Raw genomic sequence first — 16,515 nt, 5'->3', positions numbered from 1 at the left:
TCCTGAGTTCTCTCTCGATCACTCGGTCTAACACACTTTTGTCGTGATGTGTACCGCGCTGTATCCCTGACACGCCCGGTTGAGCTGTTTTGACCAGACTGCTCTATTCTACATAGGCAACATGTCCGCGGCATTCCTTATTAACAGGATGGCACTCAGTCGCTTTCTCGACCCTTGTCTGCCTTACGAGTGGTTTTCTTCCTAAATCCCTACTCTCCGTCGTTCCTGGTCCCCTTCGGACCGCTAGTAACTTTTTACCACAGCTCTCTATCAGAATTCTGCAGATTTCTGCCCTCACGCATTTGAGACAGATATCGAATTCTGGGCGTTTTCTCCCACGCGGAGGCTTCCCCTACAGAAATTTCCAAGCTTGCGGGAAGCGTGCGACTAGCTTGCGCAAGCTTGCGGCATGCTAGTAACTAGCATGCGGTTAGCTTAATAAGCGTGTGATATGCGTGCAGAGTAATAGTTAAGCGATCTTTTAGCGAGCAGGGACTGTTCGCTAGCACGCACTCGCTTTTTAAGCGAGTGCCCTGCTAGTCGCATGCTAGTTACTAGCAAGCGGCACGCTTAAATTTCGGTAGGGGTTCTGAGATATCTCGCCTTCTCAGGTTGGTCGATTGATCACTTACTGAGCCTTAAAAGCTTCAGTTTTCCGATCACGATTCTTGTTGAAATTTTCAACAAATTTCGATTCTTACGCTCTAGTCAGCAGGTGATGTTGTTCTCCTGACACTAGGCCGAGGGCCCATGATACTTAGTATTCCTGAGTATACAGGGCATTCCTCTCGAGGACATTTTTGAGGGCCGCCTTTTGGCGCTCAACTAACTCCTTCACTTCTTTCTACTTGAAGGACATTCCGTCCAGCGAGGCGAGATTTGCTGCTTCGGCGCTTAAAGCAGCTGCGGCTTTTTCCCCCTCTCCCTAAATTTCGTTGTTTTTGTTTTTTCTTTTAAATTTTCTTAGGCTTACAATTGAAAACATGCCTCCCTACGGTTTGAGTCCGTGCTGGTCTAGCAAATCAAGTAGATGTATGGAGTTATTGAAGTAAATTATGAAAATACTTACCTGATTTTCTTATTTACGAGATAACTCATACATCTACTTGATACCCTCCCACCGACCCTCCGCCTTGCGTAGCAACATGTTTCAACGTATGGGCTTGCGAAAGGTGAGGAAGATGGACGCTAGTTGCGCGGTGATCATGGGTAGTAAGCCTGAACGGGAGAGGGCGCGCTCGCGCTTTTTAAATCCTTGGGAGTTCTATTCGGGTATGGCAGTCCAGAGGGCTGAACTAGCAAATCAAGTAGATGTATGAGTTATCTCGTAAATAAGAAAATCAGGTAAGTATTTTCATATTATGTGGCAATCATTGAACAGGGGCGTCGATCGTACAAAACACCCACCCACACACACACACATAGGCATATATATATATATATATATATATATATATGACTCATGAGACACAGACACGTATCTCACCAACAAATTAATGCGAGCGCGAGCTGATTTTTTTTTAGTACACTGACAGGAAAAGCGTGCCTGTTTAGGACTGTTTGTAATAACTCATGAGGAGGATTCATATCTCACTACACAGATGATACGAGTGCCGAGAGTGTCAAGCTGAAATTTCTTTATATTCTGACCTGAAAAGCTTGATATTCTAGGCATTATTGGTACCAATGATTAAGATTGGTATCTAAAAGAAGAATAGATGCGAGCGCGAAGCGGCAGCTGAAAATTTTGATATTTCGATCTGAAAAAAATGACAGTTTAATGGACGTTCTTGATAAAGAACAAGATATATATCCAACCAAAGATTATTGCAAATCGAAGCAGGAATGTTTTTGAGGCTTAGAACTGAAAACGGGACATTTATATTCACCTATTTAATCATGAAAAGTATGGATTTTTGCTACAGAAATGATGCGAGCGCGAAGCACGAGCTGAAATTTTTAAAATTCCAATCTGAAAAGCGGACATTTTGAGCACGACTTTAAATAAAGAACGAGTTGTGTATCTCAATCTCGCTTGCTGAACATTACAATTTTTTTTTTGCATATCCGGAATTATTATTATTATTTTTTTTTTTGCCCCCAAGGATCGACGCCTCTGTGGCATTGAAGACTGTCAAGATGACTCTAAAAAACTCTTCTCTGTGGCTAGTCGGCTACTGAACCGTCAACAGTCATTACCTCTTCCTTCCCACTCGGACAGCTAGCAAATTGTGTCTACTTTCCTTCACTGCTAGCTTCCAGACCAAAGTTTAACATGATCTGCGATAGTTTAGCACCAGATTAGTCTCCACGCCGCCAGCCGGCTCACTTCCTCTTCCTTTGAAACTATCCAACCCACCACTCCTGACAGATCATGTCACTTTTACGTCAACTTCCTCCTAACTCTAACTCATGTCAGATCCAATTCCAACTAAATTACTAAAAGATTTTTCCCCTTCAGTTGCTCCCATTCTCTCACATCTGACTAATACGAGTATAGAACAGGCAAACGCTAATTCCTCCCTCTCTGAAAGTTGCTCTCATTACCCCCACTGTTAAGAAAAAAACCTCCCTGGACCAAAACTCCCTCCAAAACTACCGCCCAGTTCCAAGCTTATCGTTTTATTTGTTCAAGATTCTAGAAAGGATTGTGTTCTCTCAATTGTCAGAATATCTTTCGAATAATGACTTGCTCGATCCTTTCCAGTCAAGTTGTAGGTCCAATCATATTGTAGAAAGACGTACTACTTCCTGATTCGTCTAATTATATCCTACAAGGCACGGACCCGGGGGCACGGATAAAGGAACACCACAACTCTTTTGCTGTTAGAATTGTCCTCCGCCTTCAACACTGTAAATCACACTATCCTTTTGAAATACTTAGTTTACTCGGTGTCAAGGGTGAGGCTTACAAGTGGTTTGAGTCTTATCTCTCATTCCATTCTCAGATTGTTTGTGTTAACGGTTATAAGTCTGATGCTTTGCCTCTCTCTTACGGAGTACCACAGGGTTCTGTGGGCGGGCCAACTCTCTTCTCGATTTATTTATCAGGATTGCGACAAGTTTTGTTGAAATACGGCATAAAATACCATATTCATGCAGACGACATCCAACTCATGATTTCCTTTAATTCGGATCAATTAACTGCAGGAAGTTCCATTCATCGTCTTGAATGTTGCATGGTTGATGTTCACAATTGGCTGACTTCTCACTCACTTAAGTCGAACACAGCCAAATGTGAATTTCTTCTTTTTAATTGGCTCCAAAGTACAGCTTAGTAAAATCCACATCGATTCCATCCCATTTTCAGGCCTCACAGTTAATTTGTCAAGTTATTGTCGCATAATCTCGGTAGGCCTATAGTTTTTGATTCTCACATGACAATGTCATATCACTTTTTGGCAGATCAGTTCGCAGCCAATTGCGAAATATCGACTTTATTAGGAAATACCTGTCTCGACCGGCAACAGAAAAATTGGTTCACGTTTTCATTTCGTCCCGTCTCGATTTTGGTAATTCCCTTTTGTTCAATCTACCCAAGAATCATTTAGTCAAAGTTCAGAAACTTCAAAATGCTACCGCTCGCATTGTTTCATTATCCACCAGGCGCACTCACATTACTCCTATTTTAAGATCCTTACATTGGCTCCCTGTAAAACAACGCATTATGTTCAAGATTTTGTTGCTTACTTTCCACTGTGTCCATGGCTCTTCTCCCCAGTACTTCATTTCACTAATCGAAAGTTATACCCCTTTAAGATCCTTACGCTCCTCATCTTCCAGTTCTCTCGTTACCCCCAAAGTTTCCAAAACATGGGGGAAAAGATCATTTTGTTCACTCATCCTCCAAGTTATGGAATAGCCTCCCTGAAAACATCAAACAGTGCTCGACCTCTGAAACTTTCAAACACCTTAAAACATTTCTCTTCAATTCTTCTTAATTTCCTTTATAATTTCCTTAAACGCGTCTTGAGTACTCTACAGAGTGGATTTGGCGCAATATAACTCTAATTATTATTATCATTATCTCTTGTAGTCAAAATTACAATAATATTTCTGACTAAAATCCCAACTATGGCGTAATTTCCTTCAGCAAGAAATTGATCCACAATATGCTGCACTCAACCCAGGTGAGGTAAATGGGTACCTGGCAGGAATTTATTCCTTGAAACGCAGCACGCGTAACAGCTGCACTGCTAAAGCCAGGGTAATGATGCTGCATATACTGTATAGCGCTTAGAGACTTCTGACAAAGTAAGTATTAATATAAGCGCTATATAAGCAAGTATGCTTATTAAATTCTGGGGATGAAAGATAATTGTATAAATCCTTTTCTCTTTGTCGCCCTTTTTGTTTCAGACTATTTTACCCGTGCGTGGCATGAGTCTCATTGGCGTGAAGACCCTGATCGTAACGAATACTGGTGGTGGCATGAATCCTGACTACAAAGTCGGTGACATCATGCTCATGATTGATCACATTGGACTACCAACAATGACCGGTTCAAATCCCCTCCGTGGCTTGAACGACGAAAGGTACTTCCCCTCGATCGTAACACTTTCCTTGTAGACCTCACGAAATCTTTATCAATATCCTGTCCTGTGTTTTTCTCCCGGGGGCCACTTCCATTGACGAGCTAGTGGATACCATGTGCGACCATGGGGTCTCGAAATCACCCAAAACAAGTATGTTCCATATTCTGAAAATACACCCCTTAACAAGTATTGGCATGTGAAACCCTACCCTAACAAGCATTGGAAACAAAACGGTACGTTTATTGGCAAGTGTTCTCTGAGTTCAACCCCTTAACAAGTACAGCAATATGCCACGTATGGCTTCGGTTTTACCTTAACCTACATCATTGGGTTTAGTACAGCCCCACCTCACATCGGACCCTAAACACGTAAGTGTTGACTGTTGGGGCAAAAAGTACATCCTTTATAAAACATTTTAGTCTTTTTTATACTCTCACAAATTTGACCCTAAATACATATAATTCCTAGCGAACATTATTTTAGTGTTCCACCCTTATAACGTTACGTACGTTACGTGCCCTATCTTGAAAAGGACATCATTTTTACGTAATTTTGGGGTCGCGCATCGTATCCACTCGTCATTGCAAGTGCCCCCCCCCCCGAAATATTGACAAAAGTCAGAACCTATACCATGTATACATGCAGTAAGTGATCACCTTTACAAGTGTAAAGGTGTTCTTATACAGTAAGTGGTTTCTATTTCATTCTATTTCAAGTCCACCCCAGGAAAATACTGACTTGAATGAATAGAGAAAAATCAAACTAGCATAGTGCTGAAAATTTCATCAAAATTTGATGTAAAAAAGGAAAGTTATAACATTTTAAAGTTTCGCTTATTATTCACAAAACAGTGATAAATGCACAACTAGGTGAGTCAGTCGATGATGTCCATTACTTACTATTTCTTTTGCTTTTTATTGTTTGAATTATACAATATTTCATTTTTATAGATTCGACAATAAGGACCAACTTGACTGAACCATATAGTATTAAACAATGCTCATTCCACATGTTCAGGAAGGAATTAATCGTTGTATCACTTGGCAATGAGGAGAAAATTAGAGTATTCGTATTTCCTATAATAAAATACAAAAGAAATAGTGAATGATGTCATCAGTCTCCTCGTTTGCATACAGACCAGGATGTGCATAAATTTAACTGTTTTGTGAAATTAAGCGAAACTTTAAAATGTCATAACTTACTTATTTTACATCCGATTTTGATGAAATTTTCCTTGTTATGCTTGTTGGATTTTTCCCTTTCTCTTCAAATCAACATTTTGTTGGGGGTATAGACTTGTCCTTTAGTCAGATATCCTGACTCTGTCGGATTACCTTGTGGACATTCTTCTAATTTCCAGGCAGATAGTTTGACTATTTTTAATTAGTTTCATATCAATGAACTATTGTTTTCAATTGTTCATTTTCTTCACGTGGGCTTTAGATCGTGAAGGACATTTTTTTAGGTCGTGAAGGACATTTTTTCTGAGATGACAGTATAACTCAGCGTGCTGTATTTTCTGAGGAAGGTTTGAAACGGATGAAAAAGCAAATTGAGATTGAGGGATAAACATTGCAACCTTTGGAAGTTCCTTTTAAATAAACATTCACTCGTTAGTCAGGGAAAGTTATGTTATAAGTTTGATTTGATCTGACGGTTTTAATAGACACCAAATCCAATTGTTCTTCAAAGTTTGGCTACGTAACAGCACCAGGGTAATATTGTTTCATAAATTGGGATTTACCATAGAGCTAACCTTGTTTGAACAATATACACAACATTGAACTGAATAGGACAGTTCGTAGTTGCCACATGAACAATTTTGATCAAATGATCTTTCAATTATTTCATTATGATTGGCAAATTTCACAGAGAGAATAATATGGACAAAAAGGAAAAAAAGGACATCCTTTATAAAACATTTTAATTTTGTTTTATCATCCCCGCAAATTCGACCCTAAACACGAAACTTTCCTAGCGAAATAGATACCCTTTTTTCATTATTTTTGTGTTTTTGACACCCTCATCACGTTACGTACGTAACGTGCCCGATCGTGAAAAAGACATCCTTTTTACGTGTTTTTTGGTCGCGCAAGGTATCCACTCGTCAATGTAAGTGGCCCCCGGGCAACATCTATTCATCCGATTTGTTGAAACTTCACATCTTCTGAGAGAAAAAAAGTTTAATAATCTTGAGTAGATAGTTCCTTGTTTCTCGGTTGAGTAAGTGGCATCTTGGCAAATATGTGTCCTCTTATAGGCTTGGGCCCAGATTTCCCAACATGTCTAATGCCTATGACAAGAAGCTGAGGGAACTTGCTTTGAAGGTTGCCCAGGACTCGCAGTATTCAACGTTTGTCAAAGAGGGCGTCTTTGTCATGGTCGAAGGGCCGTCGTACGAGACTCAAGCTGAGTTGAGGTTTCTCAGATCATCATCGGGAGCTGATGTCGTAGGTAAGTGATATATGCTTTCGGCCTTGTAGGTTTTAGGTTTAGTCAACTAAAACATAGTTTGTTAGTCTGCTAGGTGTAACTACTGTTAGCCAGATGGGTGTTTCATAAAGCTGTTCGTTAGTTGATTGATTGATTGATTGATAACGAATTTATTCATTCCAAAATTTTAACAAAGTTACAAAGTAAAGCAATATATAATATAACATTTTGAAATGAAATAGGAACCTTCTGGAAAGCAAAGCTTGTTATCGAAGGTTTCCTTCAATAAATAAGACATATTAATGCAAAAAAAAACAATATATATCTGTATATAATATGCAAATCATATCGTACTTGTTGAAGTTCAAAATAAATATAATATACAAGTCATATCTTTCTTGTAAAAATTATATGTAAATCCTTGTTAAATATGTATATTTTTTACATATTCTTTCAAGTAGAAGATAAACAAGGCTGGATTATATTACAAGATATGAAGAAAAGTGAAAAGGACACACAAGACAAAAACGTTGCGAAAACAGGACGTGACAGAACGGTACAAGAACAAGACATGACAAAAAGTTATACCAAAACAAGACAGACGAAATATCACAAGAACAAAAAAAGACAACAACAACAAAGGACAAAAACGAGTAAAAGAAAAGAAAAAAACAAAAACAAACAAACAAACAAATCTGCACAGGTAGAGCGAATGAAAGGAGACAGGAAAAGAAACGAAATAAAGGCAGGAGGTGGGGGGGGGGGGGGAAACAGAAGATCCATAAGATATCCTAAGTATGATGAATGATGTGAGTGTTATAGTTATTGGTTAGATTTTTTTTAAGTGCTCTATTGAAGCTATGAATAGTTGGCTTATTTCGTAAAGTTTGCGGAAGAGAATTCCAAAGTTTGATACCAGAAGATATGAACAGTTTGTTTGTGAATAATGTCCTTGTTCTAGGTAAATGAAAAAGTCCAGCAGATCTTGTAGGGTAGTGATGTACATTTATATTTCGTGTGAACATAGAATAAAATACGTCTGGTAGTTCATCTTTACTAAGGTTGAACATAAAAGATCCAAGATTATAATGGTAAAGATCATGTATCTTAAGAATTCCATGAGTTTTAAAAAGCACATTCGTATGTGCCCGATAATGAGAATGGCAAATAACGCGCAAAGCTTTTTTCTGAAGTAGTAAAAGTCTATTCAAATGAAAATCAGCACAACTCCCCCATGCAATAATACAAAAGTTCAAATGCGGGAGTATCAGCGTAGAGTATAAGTTTAATAATATACGAGTCGGGAAATAGAATTTAACTTTATTTATAATTCCAATATTTCTTGAAATTATTTTGCATGTGTTATCTATATGTTCTTTCCATGACAGTCTGTCGTCGATAGTTACTCCTAGAAATTTCGTACTTAATACTCTTTGAATATTAATATTATCAAAAGTAATGTTACCTGGGAGTTCATCAATGATATTGCTGAAGAGCATGTAATTTGTTTTAGTGAGATTAAGCGATAATTTGTTGGCTTTGATCCACTCTGAGACTAGTTTTAATTCTTTATTGAGTGTGTCAAGTAAATTTTTGGGGTCCTTATGGGAAAAAATATATTTGAGTCGTCGGCAAAAAGAATGAATGATAAAGTACTTGATGATTTATAAAAATCATTGATGTAGACCAAAAAAAGAAGCGGACCCAAGATTGAGCCTTGAGGGACTCCACATGAGATAGATTTTGGAGGAGAATTTACATTTGCTATGGAAACATATTGCTGCCTACTGCTGAGGTAGTTCCTGAACCACTCCAAGGCTATCCCTCTGATTCCATAATAATTAAGCTTGACATAAAAGGATATCATGGTTGATTGTGTCGAAAGCCTTGGAGAAGTCCAGGAACACCCCAACAGTATGCTCATACTTGTCAATTCCATTGGCAATCTTATTAATCATTGCCAACAGGGCATGAGAAGTACTATGTTTTTCGCGAAAACCAAACTGCAGGGGATAAAACAATTTATGTATATTAAGAAACTTTGTCGTGCGTATAAAAATTACTTTTTACAAAACCTTAGAAAGGCATGTCAATAATGATATGGGGCGATAATTTCGTAAATTAAGAGCGACTTCAGGAACGACTGGTGATCCTGAAATATGATATCTTTACTGTTAGTGATTTATGTAACAATTGGCTGTCCATACTTAAACCACAACTTTAAACCTGATCAACTTAAACCCGACTTCAGAATGCGGGCCCCATAGTGAACAGTACTTCTTGGTCCTGGTTCCAGGTTTCAGAGGTTAAGAAAGAGATGTTAATTTCCTATAACACTTTCAATATTTAAAAAAACCAAGACACTAAAGATTTGGATCAAATTTGGCAACGTTTGACCACTTATTAAAACAACGATTCGCCTGGAAGTATCAAATACAGCAGACATGTGAACAAAATAAAAAGGCAATTATTCCGAATTTGTGTTGCATTATTTAATTTAAAAAATGCAATACCAGCAAAGAGCAACCATCCTTAACCATTATTTCTTTCATGCATTTGCCAACACGTTGTTGCAGTATTTGGCATGAAAATTATTATGAATGTCAAAATGCTTGTATCAAATGGATTATTTTATCTCGATATTTCATTTTTACACGATAATTCAGTACCAGTAAAGTCACTGACTCGAAATAACAAAAGTTTGTTTATACTTCATACATATTTGGCAAAACTATTTTTAATGAAATTATCTTGTTTTGTTTTTCAATAAGCACATTTACCCATGAAAATTGGCGCATACATTCGTAATTCCGAAGCTTCGTTATTCCGAAGGTTCGTGTTTCCGAAGCTTCGTTATTCCGAAGGTTCGTGTTTCCGAAGGTTCGTTATTCCGAAGCTTCGTTATTCCGAAGGTTCTTGAGTCCGAAAACGAAGTGAGGTTCGTAATTCCGAAGGTTCGTCAATCCGAAAAAGAAATGACGTTCGTAATTCCGAAGGTTCGTTAGTCCGAAAACTAAATGATTAACTAACCTTATTTCGTTTTCGGACTAAGGAACCTTCGGAACAACGAACCTTATTTCGTTTTCGGATTATTGAATATTCGGAATAACGAACCTTCGGAACAACGAACCTTATTTCGTTTTCGGATTAACGAACCTTCGGAACATCGAACCTTATTTCGTTTTCGGATTATTGAATATTCGGAATAACGAACCTTCGGAATAACGCCACAAATGTTCGGATTAACGAACCCTTTTACGTTTTCGGATTAACGAACATCGAGGTATAGGCAATTTACGTGTTTCGGAATTACGAATGTTCGGAATAAAGAACCTTCGGAATTACGAAGTGTAACAGAAAATTGGGACTGTTTATCTCGCCCCCTGTTTTGAACAGAATCACTTTGTTGATATTTAAAGGAGAATGAAACCTTTGGAACAAGAAAGCTTGTAAAATCGGAGAAACAGATCAACGAAATTTTGGGACAAATAATGAGAAAGTTATGAGCATTTGAATATTGCGATCACTAATGATATGGAGATCCTCACATTGGCAATGCGACAAAGATGTGTGATGCCACTTGTGAACAACTCTCCCCATTACTTTAGTATATATTTCACTTAAACTGCCTCTTTTATCACATCTATCAGTAGATCATGTGTTGTTTCTATAGGAGGGCAAGTAATACAGATTTTAAAATAATACATCTTGGTAAAGAGTTTGTATCACTTTAAGAAAAAGCAAAAAGGGACATTTTCGGGGATGTTTTAGAGTCCATCAATGGGAAAGTTTGTTCACATGTGACATCACACATCCTTGTCGCATTGCCAATAGGAGTCGAGGATCTCCATAGCATTAGTGATTTCAATATTCAAATGCTCATATCTTTATCTGATTTATCTCATTATTTGTCTGATTTTCCTCAAACTTTCTTTGTTCTTATTCTTTGGTTTTTCTGTTTCGACAGAAGCCCATTTGTTCCAAATGTTTCATATCTCTTTAAATAGAGTTCTCAATCTGCATCGATGTTTTTGTTCGTATTGTCAAATAGACAAAATTTTCATGAATTCTTTCTATAATTTGACAGACTCACTTTGTCCGTCACGATCTTTAGGTAAAAGAACGGGTAGAAAGGTGGACTGCACATTACATTGTATGCAGTAACGGTCGCAATCGAGCTTGAATAATTCTCCTGTTATTATGTCCATATATAGGTGAAGCTCTAGTTACCGTTGACAAGTATCTTAATGTTTACTTTCGATAAATCTCCAGAGCAACCGGGGGTTCTGCCCCGGCCCCAGACAGCAGGGCTTTTCATCTGTAACAACTAGCGTACCTGGGGGGGGGGGCAGACTGCCCCCCTGACGAGTCACAACCCATGCAACGGACGTATCCCTGCTCCCCCCCCCCGACGAGTCACAACTGATCCATGAAGAGCCATAATTGAACTTGAAGACATTATTTGGCGGACGAATTTGCCCTTTTGGGGGCATTTGTTGAATTACCATTATAACTCTGAAATTGCATTGGTCTAGTTCATAAAACCTGGACATTAGAGTAATCTATTATCACTAAATATCCTATGCAAGTTTCAGGTCACATGACCAAGGTCAAGGTCATTAAGGCAAATGAACTTTGTCCATGTTGGAAGTAATTATTAAATGGCTTTTGTAACTTTCAAAGTTAGTGGATATAGTTTATATAAATTGTGGACGTAGGGGTTATCAAGCATGTCAAGTATCACCGACAAGTCTTATGTCACATGATCAAGGTCAAATGTCATTCAGGGTCAATGAACGTAATATTGTATCATTATATGAAAGTTTTTTGTGAATAATTATTTCATAGTGCTTTCAAAGTCAGCACTGCTGCTATATTGAATCGCGTAATGCAGGCTACTAGACTGCCAGAGGCGCTCCACTTGTTCTAATTTTAATGACAGAAAATAAAGTAATTCAACACCGATGATAGCGGGCTCATCGCAAGAAATGTTGCAGTTTGCTAGTGTAAATGTATCCGTGTATTTGTGTCTGTGTTTAGATCAAACTAAGAAAACTTAAACAAGCTTAGTGTTAGATGTTGTTTGAAGGTTTGCATGGTGGCATGTACAATCGCTGTTGTGGCTTACGGCACACCATGTGGAGTATTATAGAAACATTGGATAGAAGAAGAGAAGAAATGAATAGGCGAGAAAGTGGAGATTTGAGAGTAGAGTATCCTTTCTTGAAAGTAGTCCTGAAAAGGACTGTAAACCAGAAGAGATTGAGGGTTAAGGTATTCGAATGGCCCTTTTCATTTATTGGGTGTTCAATTTACTTATGATCCAAAAGATTTTTATGCACTCAATTATATTCCTGAACTTGAAAAATTAAAAAGAACTCTAAAAATATGGTCACAACGAGACCTCACACCTTTGGGCAAAATTACTGTTGTCAAATGTCTGGGTATATCTCAACTTATATTTTTGCTTTCTGTCCTTCCAAAACCTTCTGAATGGTTTATGCGGGAACTTGATTCTGTAATCTTTGAATTTGTATGGGACAAAAAACCTGAAAAAATTAATCGTAAGACTATTGTTGGAGATTATAATGTAGGAGGCCTAAAAATGTTACACATATATTACAGTCAGTTATTATGGGCTTGAAAATTACATGGGTGAAAAGATTTTTTAATGATTATAACACAGGTAAATGGAAATGTTTTTTTAACTTGTTCCTAAATGGTCTTGGTAATAAACCTTTTTTTTATTGCAATATAAGAAACAATGAAAAGAAATTTCATATGGATAATATTCTTATTAAAGAAGTTTTGCAGTCTTGGTGTGAGTTAACTTTTAATGAAAATCCTTTTGCTGAGTTAATTCACAATCAGGTTATATGGAATAACTCTTGTATCAAGGTAAATGGTTCTTTACTTTTTAAAAAAGATAAGATAAATAAAGATATTATTAGGTTAAATCATTTGTTGAAGCAGGATGGTAACTTTCTCTCACATTCTGATTTTGTTTGTAAGTTTGATATTCATTGTAATTTTCTTGATTATTATTCTGTTATATCTGCCATACCAATTGAATGGAAAATGGTTTGCAAAGAACCTCCTAAAAAAGTGAATTGCCAAGAGGAAATTATATATAATATAAACAAGGTAACAAAAGTGTGTAAATATATTCATAAAACGTGTGTTGAGAAAATTTTTAAAATTCCTATTTCACAAAACAAATGGAAAAGTATTATTTCAGATCCAATCGTTACTTAGGACAAAATCTATATGATTCCTTTTAAATGAACTTTTTTTCAACAAAGCTTAGATATTTTCAGTACAAAATTTTTCATAATATTCTTGGCGTTAACAAGTACTTGAAAACTGTTGGTATATCACATTCTGATTTATGTTCCTTTTGTTCAGCACACAGGGAAACTATTGCTCATTTATTTTGGGAATGTCCCCTTACTCGTCGATTTTTAGATGATTTTGAAAAATACACTCTTAAAAGTGAAATAAAATTATCTTTCAATGACTTTGTATTTGGCATACCAGCTGGAAATTCTTCTTTTGATTTTGATATTTAATATGCCAAATATTATATCTTTTCAACTAAATATTTAAAAGGAAACTTATCATTCTCATCATTTCAAAAGAAATTAAAGTATCAGCACGAGATAGAACGAACTATGCACATGCAACAAAATAAGTTTATTGTATATCTTGATGAATCGAGGCACATCGAGCTTATTTAAATTATGTATTGTGTATATGCATGATATTGCATGTATCACATACATTTTGCATTTGTTTATATGCGTTGTGGAGAAATATTGAATAAAGACTTTCTTTGAAAAAGAAAAAAAAGAAGAGATTGATGAGTAGAGAACAGCTTGAGTAGTAGAGCTGATGAGGAGATGGTGGTTTGAGTCGGCGCGTAGAGATGATGAGTAGAGAGAATCGACGTTTCGGACAGTCTTCTCTCCTGAAGACGGACAGTCAACCTGTCCGAAAAGTCGAGTCTCTCTACTACTCATCATCTCTACTCGCCGACTCAAACCAGCATCTCCTCATCAGCTCTATACTCAAGCTGTTCTCTACTCATCAATCTCTTCTGGTTTACAGTCCTTTTCAGGACTACTTTCAAGAAAGAATACTCTACTCTCAAATCTCCATTTTCTCGCCTATCCACTTCTTCTATCCACTGTTTCTGTAACACTCCACATAGTGTACCGTAAACCACATCAGCAAGCTTAGTGTTGCAGTTTAAGGTTTTATTTTATCTAATATTTTTAATAATTTTTCGGGCCACCAAAATGTTATATAGGAAGCAAAATATAAAATATGATAGTTTTGGTGGCCCAAATGGGCCACCCCCAAAATAATTAATATGGAGCCTTGCATTATGTCTTATAACAGTGATTCCCCGGGGGCACTCAGTATATAATGCATAGTGGGTATGTGCCGCGGAGGGGACCTCCATTTTTACACTCAAATTTCCGTTCCAAGGCATAGCAATTTTATCTTATTGAGAAAAAGAACAAAGAAAGCCACTCCAAGGCATAGCATTTTCTTCTTATCGAGAAAAAAGAAGAAATCCGCTCCAAAGCTTCGCATATTTTGCGTTACGCCGTTCCGGTCACATTGATCTGCTACCGAATGAGCGGCAGCAGGGCGCTGTCCGACCATCGCCTCTGCGCGATCGCAACCGGCAGAGGCCGCGTTAGCAGCATCATGCACGCATGCCCGTTCCATAGGGATGCATATGCACGTACTCACACGCTGGCGATCCGTTCCCAGGACCCCCGTTTTCACAAACATTTAGTTCCGAAGCCCGTTCCGAGGACCCTCGATCCTTTTTACAATAAGCCCGCCCCAAGGCCCCTGTTTTTTGTCTCGCCCGCGGCACATCCTTACCTTGGTCGAGTGCCCCCCCCCCCGGAGTGATTCAAATGAATGTAATGTTGGTTTTTTTCTTGCAACACTGATATTTTTTGCCTTTCCTGGCAGGTATGACCACTGTCCTGGAAGTGATAGCTGCAAGGCACCATGGGTTGCGTGTTCTCGGTTTCTCACTTGTGACGAGAGCCTGCAACATGGACAATGCCACCACAGGCGAGGAAGTCGTCGAGACCGGGAAATCCCGCGTAGGAGTCATCCAGGATCTGATTGGACAAGTCGTCGACGGGATAAATGGCGAGGAATGAGAACAACTCCGGTCCAGTCTGCTTGATCCCCCTCCTATAATATTTTGTTCATTATTTTCAGAATACAAAATCAAATTAAATGAATTTGATATGAAATTGCCATTTGATGTTACAAAAGATATGAAGTTAATTACAACTTTCTCAATCAAAGACATTTGAGGTTAACAAAGTAGTGCATGTTTTTCTCCCTTTGCGAAAAATTATTCATCATGGTTGATTTTAAAAATCAGCACTGCGGCGATATGAAATTGCACAATGCAAGACGACTGCCAGAGGTCTTCCATCCTATTTATTTCTTTCCCCCTTTTGGTGGGAGGGCGTCTCAGAAACAGATAGCATTAAACATATTTCGCTCCTGGAAATGGGCTTTCCATCTAATAAAGACTTAAGTCAGTGCCACAGCTGCTGGGGGAATTAGTCTGCTGTGCAAACTATTGACTTGAGGAAAGGGTCTGAATCTGCAGCCTAAGGTCCCTGCCAATGATTTGTGTACAAAAGGCCCCTTTTGTTCAACAGAAAGTTGTATTTGTGCTAGTCTTGTGTGAAGACCCACTTCTGGATCAAAGTTTCAATAGGGGTCTGTGCCTGCAGAGTATACTTCTAGGGGGCAATGTTCTATTTACAGGTTGTTATGTTTGGTAAATGGAAGGCAGGTTCCTAAACCCTTCACAGAAAAAAAATTATTTAATGCAATATCGATGGAAAAAATAAATCTATTCATCTGGACTTACTTGTTGAAGCAGATGACAGTTTCACGTCTGATCCGGGACGCTTCTTCAGCTCTTCTGAATTGGCGGGATATCGTCTTTGCCGATTGGCGCCGAAGCTCCGTCGATGTTATTGTCTTCTTCAGAAGAGCTGAAGAAGCGTCCCGGATCGGACGTGAAACTGTCCTCTGCTTCAACAAGTCCAGATGAATAGATTTATTTTTTCCATCGATATTTGACTTTCCTGGATGAATCAAAACATACATCAGTTTATGTAATGCAATGTTTCATTTTTTGTTCATGTTGAATTGATAAGAAGCTTAAAGTTTGTAACTTAATTGACAACACCAACATTGCGTGAAATTGTACGGCGTAAAGAGTCAATATTGAAAGTTGGAAATTATATTTATTCAAGAAATTTAATAATCATGTATAGATCACCCTTTCCTTAACTTTAGATGAAGTAGGCAATGAAGATATCGGTCTATTGCATTTATTATTCTTTTTTCTTTTGTGCACTGGTATTGTCTTTGATATTTTCATATTTTCAGGCACGGCGCGGTTAATTATGGATACTAATGGATCAACAAAATATTCTATAACATTTTTAATAGAATATTATCGATACCATCGTGACCATATTTGTTTTTA

At 37.8% G+C, this 16,515-nt stretch overlaps 1 protein-coding gene across 1 annotated transcript in view; it reads left to right on the top strand.

Moving 5' to 3' along the window:
* The window catches only part of LOC121405916 (purine nucleoside phosphorylase-like), a 39,472-nt gene extending 24,278 nt beyond the window's left edge, over positions 1–15,194 (top strand). The window contains exons 4-6 of the mRNA XM_041596911.1: positions 4,360–4,535; positions 6,796–6,989; positions 14,961–15,194. Coding sequence (XP_041452845.1) covers positions 4,360–4,535; positions 6,796–6,989; positions 14,961–15,157 — 567 coding nt within the window. The 3' untranslated portion in view covers positions 15,158–15,194. The remainder of the gene's footprint in view (positions 1–4,359; positions 4,536–6,795; positions 6,990–14,960) is intronic.
* Positions 15,195–16,515: the final 1,321 nt, after the last annotated feature.

Source organism: Lytechinus variegatus, chromosome 19 (genome assembly GCF_018143015.1).
Source record: "Lytechinus variegatus isolate NC3 chromosome 19, Lvar_3.0, whole genome shotgun sequence".
Classification (NCBI taxonomy): Eukaryota; Metazoa; Echinodermata; class Echinoidea; order Temnopleuroida; family Toxopneustidae; genus Lytechinus; species Lytechinus variegatus.
This window is presented reverse-complemented; position numbering and strand designations above follow the sequence as displayed.